The sequence below is a fragment of the Chiloscyllium plagiosum genome, unplaced genomic scaffold (genome assembly GCF_037043375.1).
Source record: "Chiloscyllium plagiosum isolate Xiang-an unplaced genomic scaffold, Cpla_swu_hap1 HiC_scaffold_7, whole genome shotgun sequence".
Taxonomy (NCBI): domain Eukaryota; kingdom Metazoa; phylum Chordata; class Chondrichthyes; order Orectolobiformes; family Hemiscylliidae; genus Chiloscyllium; species Chiloscyllium plagiosum.
The window spans coordinates 14,146,811-14,166,194 of record NW_028270145.1 but is presented as its reverse complement, the minus strand read 5'-3'; the positions used below and the strand labels follow the sequence as shown (position 1 = coordinate 14,166,194).

The window sequence follows — 19,384 nt, the reverse complement described above, 5'->3', positions numbered from 1 at the left end:
ATCTCCCATCACCACTACTCTATTGCCTCTACATCTTTCCATAGTCTGTTTGCTATTTGTTCTTCTACCTCACGCTCACTGTTGGGAGGCCTATAATACAGTCCCAACAATGTAACTGCACCCTTCTTATTTCTCAGCTCCACCCATAATGCCTCACTATCCACGACCTCCATAATGTCCTCATTTAGCACAGCCGTGATATCATCCCTGACCAGCAATGCAACTCCATCCCCCCTTTTACTTCCCTCCCTGTCCTGTCTGAAGCTTCTATATCCTGGAATGTTTAGTTGCCAATCATCATGCCCTTCCTTCAACCAAGTCTCTGTGATTGCTATAACGTCATACTCCCGGGCACCAATTCAAGCCCTAAGTTCATCTGCCTTACACACTATCCTCCTTGCATTAAAGTAGATGCATTTCAGGCCACCAGTTCTTTTGCGCTTATCCACTTTCTGCCTACTCTTCCCTTTATTAATGTTATCTTCTTACAGTCTCCACCTTGCTGCCTACTTGTTTTCTCTTCTGGTTCCCAGTCCCCTGGCACATTAGTTTAAAACCACCCCAAAAGCAGTAGCAAAAAACTCCCCCATGGACATTGGTTCTGGCCTGGTTCAGATGTAGACCATCCATTTTGTAATAGTCCCACCTTCCCCAGAACCGGTCCCAATGTCCAACAAGTGGTTAGCACTGCTGCCTCACAGCGCCAGAGACCCGGGTTCAATTCTCGCCTCGGGCGATTCTCTGTGTGGAGTTTGCACATTCTCCTCGTGTCTGCGTGGGTTTCCTCCGGGTGCTCCGGTTTCCTCCCACAATCCAAAAATGTGCAGGTTAGGTGAGTTGGCCATGCTAAATTGCCCGTAGTGTTAGGTGAAGGGATAAATGTAGGGGAATGGGTCTGGGTGGGTACGCTTCGGCGGGTCGGTGTGGACTTGTTGGGCCGAAGGGCCTGTTTCCACACTGTAAGTAATCTAATCTAAATCTGAACCCCTCCATCCTACACCATTTCTCAAGCCACGTGTTCATCCTGGCAAAAGTGAGGAATGCAGATGCTTAAAACCAGAGTTTAGATCAGAGTGGTGTTGGAAAAGCACAGCAGGTCAGGCAGCATCCAAGGAGCAGGAAAATCAACGTTTCGGGCAAAAGCCCTTCATCAGGAATAGAGGCAGGGAGCTTCCAGGGTGGAGAGATAAAATGTATCCTGCCTATTTTTTCAATTCTACGCTGGCTAGCATGTGGCACTGGTAGTAATCCCAAGATCACTACCTTTGACGTCCTCCTCTTTTTAACTTCTCTCCTAGCTCCCTGAATTCTTCTGTCAGGACCTCATCTCGTTTTCTACATATATTGTTGGTGCCTATATGCAGCAAGACAACTGGCTGTTCACCCTCCCCTTTTAGACTGCTCTGAAGCCGATCGGTGACATCCCTGACCCGAGCACCTGGGAGGCAACATACCACCCAGAACTCCCGTTTTCGGCCACAGAACCGCCCATCTACTCCCCTCACAATAGAATCCCCTATGATTATGGCCCTATGAGTCTTTTTCCTAGCCTTCTGAACAGCAGTGCCCACCATTGTGCCATGATCATGACAACTGCTGCCCTGTCCTGGTGAGCCATCTCCCCCCAACAGTATCCAAAATGGTATACCTGTTTTGGAGGGAATTGACTGCAGAGGACACCTACACTGCCTTCCTACTCTTTTCTGTCTTTTGGTCACCATTCTCTGTCTCCCTCAGCAATTCTAACCTGTGGTGTGACCAGTTCACTAAACATGCTATCCACGACCTCCTCAGCTTCGCAGATGCTCCACAGTGAGTCCATCGCAGCTCCAGAGCCGTCATGCAGTCAAACAAGAGCTGCAGCTGGACACACTTCTTGCAGGTGTAGAGTCAAGAACGTCAGACACATTTCTAAGCTCCCACATCAAGCAAGAGGCACATGCCACGGGTCTGAGGTCCCCTGCCATTGTAAGCCTAGCTTTATATGAACTAACTAAAATCAAACAATGCACATAAATATATGAAAAAGAACGATAAGAAAGAAATAAAAGCCTTACAGAATCTTTTTCTTCAGGTTGGGGGTGAGGGGAGATACTACAGGTGTAGTATCTCGGGTTTAGCCACTGCCCAAATATAAATTAAGCCCTTACCTTTCCAGCAGCCCTCGCTTCACCTCACCTTCTCTCCTCGTCGCTCTGTCAAAATGGAGAGAAAGACTACAGACCAGTAAACCTGATGTCGGTAGTGGGAAAGTTGCTGGAGAGGGTATGAGGGATAGGATCTATTTATATTTAGAAAAGAATGGGCTTATCAGTGATAGGCAATGTGGTTTTTTGCGGGGAAGATCATGCCTTACCAACTTAATAGAGTTCTTCGAGGAAGTGACCACGTTGATAGATGAAGGAAGGACTGTTAATGTCACATACATGGACTTTAGTAAGGCATTTGATAAGGTTCCCCATGGTAGACTAATGGAGAAAGTGAAGTCACATGGTGTGCAGGGTGTTCTAGCTAGGTGGATAAAGAACTGGTTAAAGAACAGGAGACAGAGTAGTAGTTGAAGGGAGTTTCTCGAAATAGAGAAAGATGATCAGTGGTGTTCCACAGGGATCAGTGTTGAGGCCACTTTTGTTTGTAATATATACAAATGATCTGGAAGAGGGCACTGTTGGTATCATCAGCAAGTTTGGTGGAGTAGCAGAGAGCATAAGGAACTGTCAAAGAATACAGGAGGATATAGACTGGAGAGTTGGGCGGAAAAGTGGCAGATGGATTTCAATCCAGACAAATGTGAGGTGGTGCATTTACGCAAGACTAATTCTAGAGCGAATTATACAATGAACGGAGGAGCCTTGGGGAAAAATTGATGGGCAGAGAGATCTGGGAGTGCAGGTCCATTGTACCCTGAAGGTTGCTGCACAGGTGGATAGAGTGGTCAAGAAGACATATATTATGCTTGCCTTCATTGGATGGGCTTTTGAGTATAAGAGCTGGCAAGTCATGTTAAAATCGTACAGGATTTTGGTTTGGCCACATTTGGAATACTGTCTACAGTTCTGTGCGCCCCATTACAAAAAGGATGTGGACGCTTTGGAGATGGTGCAGAGAAGGTTTACAAAGATGTTGCCTGGTATGGAAGGTGCTAGCTATGAAGAGAGGTTGAGTAGGTTAGGTTTATTTTTATTAGAAAAAAGGAGATTGAGGGGGACCTGATTGAGGTTTACAAAATCATGAAGGGTATAGACAGGATGAATAGAGACAAGCTTTTTCTCAGGGTGAAGGATTTTATAACGAGAGGTCACGTTTTCAAGGTGAGAGGTGGAAAGTATAAGGGGGAAACACGCGGCAAGTACTTCACACAGAGGGTGGTGGGCTTCTGAAACGTGTTGCCAGCAGAGGTGGTAAAGGCAGGCATGGTAGATTCATTTAAGATGCTTCTGGACAGATGCATGAGTAGGTGGGGAGCAGAGGGATACAGATGCTTAGGAATTGACCAACAGGTTTAGACAGTACATTTGGATCGGCTCAGGCTTGGAGGGCCAAAGGGCCTGTTCCTGGGCTGTAAATTTTCTTTGTTCTTTGTAATACAGCTGAGGCTGGATATTTTGTCCGTCTGTGTTATTTGTTCATAATATCTGCTCTCTTTTGTGATGGCATTTTCCCATTTCATGAGACTCAAGATTTGTTGCCTCCCCACAATTATGTATTATGTTGTTTAAGAGCTTTTTTTTTATACCAGTCCTTAACTTGCCTTTACCTGTTTGGACTAGAGTTATTCTGTCCTGTGGGTTCAGTTTAAATCAAAGTAATGCTAAATGTTAATCTTGTCTACTCTATTTAGCATTGTGTATAACTGTAAGGAGCTGTCCCATTATTTAATTGCAGAAAAGTGTTTACATTATTCTACCAGGCAAAATTTCAAAATTTGCAGATCACATAACACTTGAAGATTGTTGGCAAAAGAATTGAAGATGAGATGGGGAAACAATTTTTATTCAGCAAATGATTAAGACCTGGATTGTACTGCTTGAGAGTTTAGGGGAGGCAGATTCCGTCATGGTCTTTGAAAGCCAATTTGCTGAATATTTGAAGACAAAAAGAAAATTGTAGGGCAATGGGAGAACAAGGACAGGATAGTGGGCCAGCAAAGTTGCTGTTGCGAGATCAGGTCTCCACACAGGATGCAAAATTGTTTCCTTCTCTGTCTTCTGTGGTTATTGTGACTCAGTGCTTAGAACAGAATACAGAATGTGGAAGTGTAAGTTGGGTAGAACATCTCACTGCCTAATATCATCAAACTGCAACTTTGCAGTTAGTGATGATGAAAAGAGCAGAGGCCAACAAGAAGAAAGCATAAAGCATCCATAGACTCAAAATTTTAACACTCTCTCTCTCTTTCTGTAGATGCTGCCAGACTTGCTGAGATTCTCCAGCATTCTCTACATTTGTTTTATGGAATTGTCTTAATTGCTCACCTAATGTGTTTATTATTACAGAAAATTGGAGACTCCTATCGTGGGTATTGTGAGAGTGAAACTGAATTGGAAAATGTATTAACAGTTCACAAGCAGCAAACACAAAGTGTCTGGGGAACACGACAGTCTCCAAGCCCTGCTAAACCTGCCACTCGGCTGATGTGGAAGTCTCAATATGTACCATATGATGGAATTCCATTTGTTAATGCAGGTCAGGGTTGGCTACTTGTTTGGAACATAGTTGCTTTCCACTGGAGATTTTGTTGACAGTTATTACATAACTGAATATACGTAGAATTTATTTCAATCCTCCTGGCACATTTCATGTATTTTTGCTCTATTTATTGGAGTTCTTCCTGTTCCTAAACACAATCTAAATTTCTTTTAGTTTTAGCATTACTCTTTGCATTTGCACATAAGCACCTATTTTTTTAAATGTGTATTTTTTTAAAATATCTTTACTACTATCCATTAAAAATGTCTGTCTGGGTCCCTGAATGTCTTTGCTATTTTATCCTGTAAAATTTGCCATTTTATTGAATTTCTTATAATTTTTCTGAATTCCAAAACACATCATCGTACTTTTCTCAAAATTAAATATCATCTGACGTCTGACTGCTCAGTTTACTGTACTCGCTATGTCCTCTTTTGAGTTGCTCAGAGATAACCTCACTCCTTCGTTAAACCATAAAAAAGGGAGCTTGAGACTTCCAGAAAATCAAACGTGCATGGTTTATTGCAGTTTGGTCACATATATCTTGACTTTTGTAAACAACTGTCCTTACTTAACATAATGTCTTTCCAAGTAAGTATTTGATTTACATTATGGCTGATATTAGGCTGACTAATCTGCATTTCTTCTTGAATGCAACTGTTAAGTTCTAGTCTTCCAGCTATTTCCTATATTAGTTAATGTTTTAAAAAAAATTGATGCCAGAGTCACTATTGCTTTCATTCTGATTTTTTCATTCTAAGATGTGAAGCAGTTGTTTTGAAATGCCATTTTCCCGCTTGAAATCTGGACATGCTCTTGAATTTTGGTTGCTGATACTATTGTTCCTTGGCCTACAGACGAGACTGACGCTGCAATAACTTGCAAAATTTGAAGCGTGTTCTTCTGGCACAGCATTTGAAAACTGTCTTCATTCAATCTGTCTAGAATTTAATAAAACTGAATTTGTAAAATATTAGTGTGCAATTTTTTGTGACTGTATTTTGCACTTTGCTAAATGTCCGGAGTTAATGCCAAAGGCAGCATGTATTATTATTAGAATTAGGGCACAATTGTGGTAGTTATGATTTTTAGCTGTAGCCCAATGGTTCAAATCTCAACAAGACAAGTTGTAAAATTAAATTTAGCAAACTAGAAAAAATGATCATAGAATTTACTGCAGTTTGATTAAAGACCGGAATGCTTCACAGGTTATCTCATTTTTAACGAGAAGCTGGTAAGTACTTGTGGGGGAAAAAAGGAACAGAAGGAATGAAAAAGGAAAATGTTGGGAATGTTCAGGTCTGGCAGATTCTGTGTAGAGGGCAGCAGTTAATGTTATAGGTCTGTGATATTTCATATGAGCACCTAGACTTAAACACACTCTCTGTAGATGCTGCCAAACCTTCTTGGTGTTTCTGAAACTTTTGTTTTTATTTCAGGTTTCCAGCCTTTGTAATCCTTTGAAGGATTAGAAGGATATATTAATGCAATCAAATGTAGTGTGACTGGTTAGGAATCTCCTATGGAGTGTCAACATTGGCATAGATAAGTTGATCCAAAATGACCCGTCTCTGTGCTTAGTCTTATTCTTCCCTAAGGCTTTAAACGTGCTGTCAGTCCTTTCTTTAACCATTGGGGGTGGTATTTTTTATGATAAAGCTTTGACAGCTATTGCACCTTCATGTTTGTGTTTTCTGACAGCACTAATTTTAAGTCAGCTATTGTTTACAGTTTACAGATTTCAGGAGAGTGTAACTTGGCTCACCATGTACCTATGCTCCTTACAGGAAGTAGGGCTATTGTCATGGAGTGCCAATTTGGACCAAGGCGCAAAGGGGTTCAACCTAAGAAAATAGAACAAGAAAGCATCTCAAATCAGTATTATAAGGCAACTTGTGCTGCACGGTAAGAATCCCATTTGAATGATAGAAACAATTTTTTTTTAATGGTGTCTGAAACAGTAACTTTTGTGGACTTCTGAAACCCACTTAAATGCAATGTAGCACAAAGACTGGAAGCAACTCGCTACACTGTCTGCTGTTTTTGAGTATGTCAAATTGAACACTACTCCAATGTCGCTAAATTATCGCTTCTGATCTAATGTCCAGTGCTGGTTGAGCAGAAATTTTCTCCAATTAAATCTTGGAAGACTAAAGATATTGCCTGCAGTCCTAGCTCCCAACTCTATTGCCTAGGTAGCAGCTCCATCCCTCTCCCCACTCTCTCTCACTTGTGCTGTCCGCCCGTATCTAAAATCTAAAAATTGAAACTTAATGTAATGCAGCAATAAGACTGTCCTTCCACTGAAGCCACAATTTACGGCACAAGATGAAAACTAATATGCCACTTGAAGAACCTTTGCACAGCACCAGAAGGATGCACGTATGCTTCCTTGATTTCAAAAATATTTGACAGACTTTGTCCTCCATTAATTTTGTTCATAACCCAAGCTAACTGTATTGTGCAATGGTAGTATCCCTATCCTGGACCAGGAGGCTCAGGTTCAAGTCATATCTGCTCCAGAGCAGTCTAACATTTCTGAAGAGGTTCATAAGAAAACTGGGTTAGTTTTTTTTTAGAAGTTAAAAATTCACGTTTTGAAGATGTTTGTTATTATTTCAAAATGCAACTTGTCTGAAATTTGTTTATTCTGCTCCAGAATCTACATTAAAAAAGTGCGGAAGTTTCCAGAATACAGGGTTCCCACAGATCCTAAGATCGATAAGAAGATTATTCGACAAGAACAGGAAAAGGCCTTCAACATGTTGAAGAAAAATGGATTTGATGTAGGAGGAGTTGTCAGGTAGGAATTTTACATGTGGTCCATGATTAGGTTGCTGGAACTTTCATTCATAGCAATCTGTGACTCCATTTGGCTCATCATTTCTACTGTTAAACTCATGAATCTTATTTAAAATCTTCTCCTATCATTGTATAATTTGTATGTGTATGTGGGCTTTAGGTACTAAAAAAAGATGTGTTTAAGGGAAGATTGTTTTAATTTTCAATTGCAATTTTCTAATATGATAGGCAGGATTTTACTGTGGACTTCTGAACCATGCTGTTAGGCTCAAATGAGGGACAAAAGCCTGAACGTTATGTTTTTCTCTGATATAACCATCAAGGGACCAGAAAGCAGGCTTGCTGTCCAATTAAAGATGGCTGGAGGGTCCTTTAAGCTGGGGGACGAAACTGGAGTCTTCCAACTTGAAAGCAGAAACAGGATGCTATGGTGAATACGTGAGGGAGAGTATGCCACAAAATGCAGCTGCCCTTTCTGCAACTTTTCCCACATTTAAAATAAATAGCCTTTGCAACTCGGCCAGCACTATGGTGGTTAGTCTGTCCTCGGTGTGGCCATTGCTGCTGCTGCACCTAAGCAGACAAACCACCTCTAGGCCTGTCTGATGCACCAGCTTGAAAATCCTGGTCAGTCTCAATTTGTAGGTCTCTGTCAACCTTCAGTGGCTTAATAGATTACAAGCTGCTTGCTGGCAAGTAGCTCTGTTGCCTGCAAGAGAGTGGCCTGCAGTGCTGTGGGGCCCAAGTTCTTCATATTGTTTTTCTCCTTCAGTACTGCCCACACCACCACCATTAACAATTTGGGCCAAAAGTAACGTTTTCATCCCACGTGTATTTTTCATTGGGCACTGTATTTAAGGAGTTATGTCACTGGATTATTAATATGTAGGTGCAGGTCAATGTTCTGGGGACAAGTGTTCAAATCACACCATTGTCATGAACTTAAATTCAATTAACAAACTTGAGTTGAAAGCTAGACTCAGTTTCGTGATCACGAAACTATCAGTTTGTCCAAAACTACCCTTTAGATTTGTTAATGTCCTTTAGGAAATGTAATATGTCCCTTCTGGCCTTAATGTGACTCCAGGAATATGTTTGATTTAACTGGCCTCTGAATTAGGCCAGTAAATTACACTGTTCAGGAGCAATTGGGAATAGGCAATGACTGTTGGCCTTGCTTGTGCCGCCCATGTCCCATCAATTTCTTTTTAAAATGACTTTGATTAATGACTGAGATGTGCCATGATGTGGAACATTTACCATTAAAACTATACAAGAGCTTCAATCCTACTGTTGTGACATGGAAATTTAAATTCATACTAATTATATCAAATGAAATAATGGTTACCTCTAAACTACTGGAAACTGACAAACTGTTGTGAAAACCCTTCTAATTGCTAATGTCCTTTAATGAAAGAAAGTAGCCTTCCAAATGCAATCTGATTTAAATCTGACTGCAAAGGCATAGCAATATGATTTGACTTCAACAATAATGATCCAGGGAAAAATAAATTATTATTCCAGTGTTTGAACCTAAGATTCTTTAGATTTGGCCATATAAGGTCCTAGATGCAGAGAAACAAAAAATCCCTTTTCAGTAACTTATCAGACAACTTCTAGACAACTTTTTATGCCCCTGGGCATTTTTTGTTCGGTCGGTTTATAAAACTTTTTTTACATTTTTGCCTAATTGTCTGGAGCTTTTAAATGCATTTAACTGTCCTCCGATCTTGACCAGTTATATTAATCTATTTTGATTGCTGGTGCTGCATCTGTTGAAAACTGTCTCCAATCTAATTAGTCACATATCTTTCCTTGTGTGTTCTAATGGTATATGTTCCATGTTATGGGAGTTCTAGTGACATTTTATATTTTCCATTTTTAAATTGATGAGTGTAAATCTACTGTTAGTGATATTGAAGAAAGTGTACGTATGCAATTGAGCATTTGTTAGCATATTTGAAAAAGATACAGATAGAAAACAATATTCCATATCACCAGATACAGCTGATCATTTATTTTTATCATACTTACAATTTTTTCACCTCCTTTGCTGTACACATTCCTCTAACCTCAAGTCCTAATTTCTTTAACAATTTGACTGTACTTTATGAATTGTTGTTGTGCTTCACTTGTCAAAACGGCATGGGTTATCCTGGCAGGCACAGACAGTTCAATCTCTCTCTTTCCACTCTCTTTCATTCCCTCTAATTTCCTCAAGCAGAAATGGCAAATGGTTCAGATCAGATACTAAAACCAGTTCTGTAGCTGTTTTTACTGGCTCATCCTCTTTTTTTTTTTTCTAGCTACTGTTGCTACATCTTCGGCGTTTCATTCTTGAACTGCTTCAACATTTTTAAAACTCCTTAGAACATTTTTTTTCTGTTCAGGTTCTGTTCTGCCATCCCTAATTTCTCTTCTGACTGGGGCTACCTTTTTGTTACATTTTATTTCTGCTGTGTCTTGATTGCCTTTATTATCTTTATGTAAACATTTGTGTAAGTAATTTGCTCAAAATAATGCTTTATTGCCAGAAACCTTTCTGACAAGTCACATTGAAAGATAGATTTTGTTGTTGATTTGTATTAAAGTTCATTTTGTTTCTTCCAAAAAGTTTGACTTGTTTGTCATCTAGGGATCTCTGGCTTCAATTGCCCTCCCTTCTCACCTAGACTGGTTGAACTAGCTGTTTTAAAAGCACACGTGCATTTCTGTCTACCTGTTTGTTACTTAGATTTACTTAGGCTAGTTTTCTCTTTTTTCTGGAATTAGGTTTCCTCAATTTAGAGATTAATATTCTAGATTTCTCATTGTTCTCCTTCATCCTTAAACCTTATGATCATTATTTTCAAGATCCTTTCCGGTGATGATGTGCTCCACTTGATCCCCAAGGCCTAGTCCCAGCGTAGCCTCCTTCCTCATTGAACAAGAACATACTGATCCAAGATAATTCTCCTGAATACACTTCAGAGGTTCGTCTCCCTTTTTGCCCTCAAACGTACACTATGCCATTCAATAACAGTTGGTTAAAATCATGCATTAACACTTTTTATTGAGAATTGCATGATCTACGCCGATGTTTTTGCAAATGTGCTCCTCCAACTCATTTGTCCCAGTTTGATGAGCTGTGAAATACACCAAGTAATATTGTAATTCTCACTGTTTATTAATTTCAGCCAGCAAGATCCTGCATTTGATGCCACAAGAGGGTTTTTTTCTAGCACTGTAATACAATTTAACAGACTTTCCTAATCCCTTCTTTCCTATATCCCTTGTGCCAAGGACTACTGAACATCCAATTCTCCCTCTTGAGTCAGGTCTCATTTGTCATCAGTCCATCATATTTCTGAATGGCGGTTTGTACCTGCAGCTCATTGAATCATATTTGTGCATTTACCCGAATGCATACTAATGTCACCTTGAAGTTCTTCATAGTTACAATGATCTCTCCTGAATGTTCTTTTTTTTTTACTATTTCCCCTGGTCTTCTGCATACTTGGTTTCTACTTGTTATAGTACATGATGATGTCCAATTCCTGATTGAACGAGTTTAAATCCTCCACAGTAGTACTAATTAACTTGTCCAAAAAGATATTGACCCCAGTTCTGTATTTGTGCGACCAGTCATTCTTGAACACACACTCATTCCAATATTTCAGGAATCTGAATCCCACCTGCCTGTGCTATGGCTAACAACACGTTGACCTTTCACATCTTCTGATGTTTATTCTGCATGGAATGTTTTTTCCAGTGTAATCCAATAACTGTTACTTTTTAAATATATTCAGAATTGCTTCCTGGAGCTTTAGAAATCTTTGTTTAGGTTAGGGATGGGAACGATTACATTTGAAACATATGAGTCCACATCTTTATCACAAGGTTCATATTCTGTTTAGAATTTGAGAAGGTCATAATTGTTGATATCTTTCAGTATATAGGTGACCTGATGGAATTATTTAAGTTTTATAGGGACTCTAACATGGGACCATTCGCACTGACTGTTGTTTCCAGAATTCGGTTCTGACCACTGACAGGTTTTACCCACAGTGTTATTGAGCATGTTCATGTTGCCACAGGTGGTATGTGCAGTTACCCACACCACAGGCTCATCAGTACCATGATCAAGACGGTTCCTATTTACCATCGCCTCCACCACCACCTCCGCCATCATTTGTTTCTGTTGAAGAGGACGATGTTGGAATGATGGATGAAAATGGGATATTGCCTTCTCGTCTGCACCCACGTGTCACTGAGAAGATTAGAGAACTGGTTGCTCAGGGAATCGACCAGGTGTACATGGTCCGGAAGCAGTTAAGGTTTGTTTTTGATACACACAGTTTGCTTCATATAGAAAATATCTTTGTAGAGTAATGCAATAATGCAAAGTTTTATGTCACCACGTTACATTAAGAATTCCACAGTAATAACTATTCTGAGTTATATAGAAGACTTGTATTAGTAAATGGAAGTTGCAGCTTATTTTTCATAGTCTCAATACAAAAGGTTTCTGAACTAGTTTTAAAAGTTTTAGATAAATGATTTGTGAATTTTCTTTTGCTTTTTTTAAATCATTCTTTTATATTTTACCTTCAGTAGAAATCTGGAATTCTTATACATGCTTAGCAATTGAATTTATATTTTATGTTGTTCAGATTTTATTGTCAGCAAGATTTAATTTTAAAGGCAGATGCATGGAATTGTGATTCAAAATGTCTACTTTTGTTCCTGATGATTTTTCAGTTACATAGAGTTCTGATGCCATTTGGATGGTAGATGAAGTGATTAAAAGGAAATATCTGTTCCTTGCATTGTGAGAAATATAGAGAAAAGTCATGCACTTGATTTTTTTTTATTTATCCATGGGATGTTAGCATCCCTGCAAGACCAATGTTTATTGTCCATTTCTAATTGTCCTCAGAAGTGGTGCTGAGCCATCACCATTAAATCTCTGGTGTCCATGTATTATATGCAATTCAGGAGGGAATTCTAGGAATATGACTCTGACAAGTAACATATTCAGGAGAAGCAAAATCAGAGTTAATGATTATTGGCTACTCTGAAATGAACTGTTTCCTTACAATCGTTTTTGGCTTCCATTAACAGTACTAAAATCAAAATGGGAGAATTTGCAATCAGTCAAGCGCATGCACGTCTAACAAGTTATTCTATTTGTTAGTTGTTTCCACTTAAATGTTGTTCATTTTTAGTTAGCCATAGGCAGCCTGTTGAACCTCAGTGTTCTATTTGATTGTAAGAATACGTGTTGGGTTAAGATGAGCTGTGTCTTTCACTTTAGGCCTTGTCGATTTGTTATTTGTTACTACTGTGGCACAGACTGTGTAATGTTGTTTCATTATCTGATGTTAGAAGACTGCACTGTGTCCTATTGCATTCAATAATCTTGACTGTCATTGATAATTTGTTTTTCTTTGTGCAGAAAGTTTGTGGAAAGGGAATTATTTAAACCTGATGATGTTCCTGAAAGACACAATCTCTCCTTCTTTCCAACTGTCAATGATATCAAAAACCACATCCACGAAGCACAATTAGCACTACAGAGAGGCGAGCTGGAATACATATCTGGCTCAATGACTGCAGCGGTAAGATATGTTTGTTTTGGTAAGTTTATATATTTGACCTGAAGCAGGGGGCTGAGTGGGTCTGACGGACTTCGCCATTCCATATATGTCATCGACAGCAGGCTTTTACTTTTGCGTCCCAGACCAGAGAAAATTTTATCATTGGATATAGGTCTTTTTGGCCAATTAATACTTTATATCCCTCATTTAATTTATTGAGTTGTTTTGTTTGATTCGCACATTTTTTCACTTGAGCAAAATATTATTTGAAACTGTCTTATGATTGTTGTGCAGGTGTACAGCAGTAGCTATAATTTGCATTTAGATGGTTAAACCATACAATTGCTTTAGTTTCCAAGCTGTATTGCTGCAATGTCTCCTTCATGTTTATGAATTGGTGTTTGAGTTGTTATTACTTTCCATGGTCAATTCTGGATGTCCACTGGAGAGTTTTGAATTTTCTATTTGAGGATAATATGTTCATGCCATTGTTTGATTTAGGGTTGCCCATGACATTCACGAGAGAGCAAAATCAGGGATCTTTTGTTTTGGGTCTTACGTAAAATGTTTGTTTGAGACTCATCTCCAATAAACTGTTCTTAGTGGAGGATGGCAGCATCATGGCAAATAGATGAGGGAAAAAACAGCACTGGCATCCAAAGTATTGGGTTTGACTTGAGGATTCTAGTGATATACCAAATCCATGTTCAGTGATATCAAGCAAGAATACAAGCAGTTTCTATTTATACATGTAAGTAGGAATGAAAATAGCTCTTGAATTGTGTTGTAGGAAGGACTGCCTTCAAGGAAGAAGAGAGGTGCAATTGGAATTCCAGAGGAGAATGGCCATTGTTAGAGTAATTAAACTTGAGAATGCCCAAGAGGTCAGAATGAGATGAATGGTGATACTTCAAAGGATTGAGAGGCTGGAAGAGGTAGTAGAGATGGGGAGTGGCAAGACATGGAGAGACCTAAAAATAGGAAAATTTAAAATCAAGGCTTGTCAAGGTACCAGTCAGCAGCGCAAGAACAAAATTTTGATGTCAAGTTTATTTCAGTAGTTTGAATGTGGTAATCCAGCCCTGAGTATATTGGAACAAGTCTAGAAATAATAAAGGTAGAGCTTTTGTGGTACAATGATAGTGTCTGTATCTCTGAGCCAGGGGAACTGGGTTTGAGTACCACCTGCTCCCGAGATGTATAATTACATCTCTGAACAAGTTGATTAGAAAGTATCCAGGAGTAACAAAGGCAAGAAATACGGTTGTAACAGAGTAAGAGTTGAGATGGAGGTGAATTGGACACTGTTACAGAAGTATACTTATCTATTCTATAACTAGGAATTTCTATGTGGTCAGGAACTCTATCTTGGAATGAAATTATCGCCAAGGTTTCAAACAGTCTGTTTAAGCCACAGATAGTTATCAGGGAGAGGGATAGAATTTGTATTGAGCTCATAGTATTTATAGTACATATACTAAAGTAAATGACTTTAATCTTGTCACTATTTAATTGGATGAAATGCCTCCTTATTCAGGACTGACTATCTGATAAGTTTTCAACAGTAGTGGAGTCATGAATGTTGAGAGAGAGTTGGGTATAGTCAGTTTACTTGTAAAAGCTAAGATTATTTTTAGAGGATGTCGTTGAGATGAAAGTAAATGCGAAATAGGGGGAAAGGCAGGGATTGATCTTGGGCTATCCCAGATATAATAGAATTTATGTGTTAATAGTGTTACAAATACTGCAGTGGCTGCAATGTGATGGATAAATATTGAAGCAATTGATTGCACATGAGTGGACATTGGAGGAGGATGGCATGGTTAGCTGTGTTACAAGCTGCAGAGAAGTCAGAAAGGTTGAGGATGGTTAGTTTGGTTGAGAATGGTGCAGCGGCAGGTCTAGGAAACGTGATTGTGGAGGATTAGCATATTCAATGTTTTTGGAGAAGACAAACAACTTGGAAATTAGGTAGTAATTACAATGATCATGTTTTTTATTTAATTTGGGAGGAGTAGTTACAGATTTAAAGACTAGGGTGACAGCACTTGAAAACTGTTAACAGTATTGGCCAGGCAGCAAAGTTGGGTGGTTACATTACTGAGGTAGTATTGAGGTAGGAGGTGCACCTCATGGACAAAATGACGACAGAAGGCCATGAGAAATTGTAATAAAAGATGAAAGTTCAGGGCTAACTGAGGGAGTTTTAGAGGATATTTAGATTAGATTCTCTACAGTGTGGAAATAGGCCCTTTGGCCCAACAAGTCCACACCGACCCTCTGACGGGTAACCCATCCAGTCCCATTTCCCTCTGACTATTGCGTCTAACACAATGGGCAATTTAGCCTCTGACGGGTAACCCATCCAGTCCCATTTCCCTCTGACTATTGCGTCTAACACAATGGGCAATTTAGCATGGCCAATTCACCTGACCTGCACATCTCTGGGCTGTGGGAGGAAACTAGAGCACCTGGAGAAAACCCATGCAGACACGGGGAGAATGTGCAAACTCCACACAGACAGTCACCCGAGGCTGGAATCGAACCTGGGACCTTGGTGCTGTGAGGCAGCAGTGCTAACCACTGAGCCACCGTGCCGCTCATATGCTAACCACTGAGCTGGTCTAGTAGACTAGTGGAAGGGAAGGAACTAGCAGTGCCAAATTATTGTATTGTCTCTATTTCAGTGACAGTTAACTGTGACCTGTTCATGCAGATTGTTGGAGGCTGAGGACAAGGCAGGAGGGATTTAAAGAAGCTTGTTTTCAATGGGGGAATACAAGAAGCCAAAAATTATCTTTACTTTCATTTATTTCAAAATCATCCTGAAAAGTAATGTTAGCCAATGAAAGCCATACCTGCTAATGTTTCAACTGATTCAGCCAAATCTAAAAGTGAATGGTGAACCAAGTTGTCCCTCATCAAATCAAGGGAATGGTTTACCTCAGTTGGCTGGATCATTGGTTTACAGAGCAGTGTGTTGGCAACAGCATGGGTTCAATTCCCATCACCATGAAGGATTCTTCTTAACCTTTTCCCTCGCCTGAGGTTTGGTGGCCCTCAGGTTAAGTCACCACCAGTCGCTTCTCTCTAATGAGAGAGCAGCCCCTATGGTCTGGTTAGACTATGGCGACACAACAACATCAAATCAAGCTTTCTACCTTGGGCCAATTCCAGTCTAATGGAGTACTTAGGGATATTGCTGATATCCAAAGCACAGGTGATGATACTTGCCAGCTTGTGCTGGTCAGTTTCTGGACCTGGTTGACCTTCATTGGAGTGGCTCGCTTTTTCACATGGTTCGAGAATGTTATTGGTGTTGTCCATACTACACTCTGAAATAGTCCTGAATGGGGATGCTGTACACTATTGCAATTGAAGGTCAGTTTCATTATGCACTTAGTGCTCCTCCTATCAAGGTGGAATCAATACTGTGTTTTTGAGGGCATTGAAATGTCCAGGATAGAGTTATTTATCTGTGCAAATTTCTGCAAAGTTCTTCATATGATAGCTCTCAAAGGTACTGAAGATCATCTCTGCAGTTACTGAAGATCATCTGTGCAGTTACTGAGCCTTATGGCAGTTTGGTCTTCAGGAACCATGGTGACCTGATTTTCAAATGAACACAACCATCTATCCAGTGTTGTCTGTAGCTGGCATAGTATTTTGAGGTAGAATCCCAATGAGCTTGAGTTTTTAAGCAAGATAAGTTGTAGACTGATGGTTGGTTTATAGGTGCTACAATCTTTTTCTGGAATCTGGCTTCAGTACCAAAGTTTCAGAGCAGAACCTTGAGTGATGTCCGCTTAGATCATCAAAACTCCTCAAATCAATCTCACCATGAATAGTTCCAATCTGTGTTACAAGTAGTTGGCTGGACAGTCTGCAGTAATTGCTCAGGTGATTCTGAATTTAAGAAAACCACAATATTTGTCTGTCCTTGTCATTTTCCAAGCTTGCTACCTTACACTCTAAATGATCTCAATAATAAAAAGGGAATGATGTCCTCTAGAATATTATCAAGGTGTTGATCCTTGGTAAGATTACATTTTAGAGTGCTATGTACTATGCTGATTACCTGGCAATGGACAGGATACAAGAGAGATTTGAAATGATAATGTGAGAAATATAGGTTACCTCTATAAACAGAGGATAAACATTTGTGACCTCTTTTCTCGTGAGGGGTGACCTGTTAGAGATATTCAAAATTCTGAAAAGTTCCACTCTTTTCAACAGTTTCCATCTGTGACAGGAACAATATTAGGGGCTACCAATTATAAAATAACTGTTAAGAGTCAATTAGGAAATTCAGGGTAATTTCTCTCCAAAGTGTGGTAGGAATTGTTTCTCCTGGGAATGGTTGAATAGAATATTATAGACAAGATTGAGGGAAGGGAGGATTATGCTGACACAGTCAGTTCAGGATAAGTAGGTGGAGGCTCAACTGGATCATAATTGCAAATCTGAACTAGGCCAATGTGCTATTTCAATGTGCTATATATGATATATATTGCCATGAATACATTTTGCACAAAGACTTCAGGATCTGGTTTAGTGAAGCACCTTTGTACTGTTAAGCAAAATAGAGAATCAGACACAAGTAGGAAACATTTTCAAGGTTTTGTCCTCTTGCAGATTAATCCAGTAGTTGCTGGTATAATGCTCGCTGTTTTTCAGTTCTTGTTTGTCTGATTCTGTAAAAATAAAAATCAGACTGCATCATATCAATCTACAGCTGAGAGTTGCTGAAACCCTGATGGTGACCAGGAAACAATGTTTAATTTTTAAACATTGGAAATATCCAAAGCACTCTGGAAGATGTCAGTATGACTTTCTATCATGCAGCAAAATGCAGCACCTCACATTTCTCTAAATTAAACTCCATTTGCCACTCCTCAGCCCATTGGCCCATCTGATCTACTGCAAACTAATGCAGTGTTTCTCGCATGCAGAATGTCAATTTGACCAACGTATTGCTGGTCTGTAGCCACCATGGAAATATATACTAGCAAAGAGTTTAATATTTTTAGAAGGAGGGAGAAATTTAGGAAAAACAAATGAGCATCTGAGGAATGCATTTTAACGAGGTTCATTAAGTGTCCTTTCAACTTTATATCCTCAACTATCAAGGCTTTATTTGTGTACATGGTTACAACTGGTAATCTGTTTGATGAAATCTTTGCCAGTTTTAGTAGCAGTCAGGATCAATCATTGGAAGTCACGAAGGGCAGCTGCCTTTTTACCCAAATAAGTAAGATAACATTCTCTTCTGTTATAGGCAAGAGGCAGAGAAGTAGGATATGAAAATGGGGAGCAGTTGCCATTCCAGTAAATTCCTCAGGCCTCGATGTGAGGGTTCAGATCGACTGCTGACTTGATTATATACATTTTGATGAGCAGAGTACAAGGGTTACAGCTAGGGATCCAGCCTGTAACACGGATGAGCAAGGATCCCATATTGGACCTAGTGGATATGTCTACCAAAACTTTGTCCATCCCACATAGGATGCAACAATGATAACCTAGGAGAGCATGATTCAGGTAATGGCTTATAGCATTACACATAGCCATATCTTGTTCTCCAGATTTTCAAAAATGTCTTGTTACTCTTGGTAGGCAACCAATCTGGTAGTCACCCAGCAGATGAAATAGTAACTTACATTTATAAAACACCTTTAACATAGTGAAACACCCAGTGAAATTCACAGGCATTATCGGACTAAACTTGACATTAAGCGATATTTTAAAATTTCGAGTACTTTTAAAGGATTTTTGAGAAGTGGGGAAGTTAGGGGACTAATTCCAAAGTTTAGGTGGAAGCTGCAGGTGGTATCTTGCCTTCCTGAATGCCACTAGTTTAGTAAGAGGAGACTTAGGAGTCATTGATAATGCTATGCATTTGAGGTCTCCTATATTGCCAAAGCAACTGAGACTTCTTTTTTCTTGAAAGGACTCTGACAATCTGATAGAATTATGGCCACTATTTCTGATGTATTATATTCCAGGTTCTGTTTGTTTAATTGAATATGAATTCTTCAGGCACTGTCGTGAAATTTGAACTCAAATGTCCCAATCATTAGTCCAGGCCTCAAGGTTAGATTGTTCAATAATAACCACTGTGCTATCCCACGATTTGAACAGAGATGAGATTTTAAAATTGATGCATTACTCGATCTGAGTGAATAGCGTTTGGTGTGAATTTGAGTATGGGTCTCAAAAGAGCTAAACTTTGCAGTCGATGTTACTTGAGAAGTTGCCTCTGAATGTATTTTGAGGTGCAGGCAAAAATATATATAGTTCCTTTGTTTAGCTTT

The 19,384-nt window shown here is 39.5% G+C and overlaps 1 protein-coding gene across 4 annotated transcripts in view; it reads left to right on the top strand.

The window, feature by feature from the left end:
• The window catches only part of LOC122551330 (calcium-responsive transcription factor-like), a 60,496-nt gene that overhangs the window by 27,122 nt on the left and 13,990 nt on the right, over positions 1-19,384 (top strand). For all 4 annotated transcript variants that reach the window (XM_043693055.2, XM_087988747.1, XM_087988746.1 and 1 more), the window contains 5 exons: positions 4,497-4,686; positions 6,477-6,594; positions 7,349-7,492; positions 11,568-11,807; positions 12,929-13,091. In XM_043693055.2, coding sequence (XP_043548990.2) covers positions 4,497-4,686; positions 6,477-6,594; positions 7,349-7,492; positions 11,568-11,807; positions 12,929-13,091 — 855 coding nt within the window. The remainder of the gene's footprint in view (positions 1-4,496; positions 4,687-6,476; positions 6,595-7,348; positions 7,493-11,567; positions 11,808-12,928; positions 13,092-19,384) is intronic.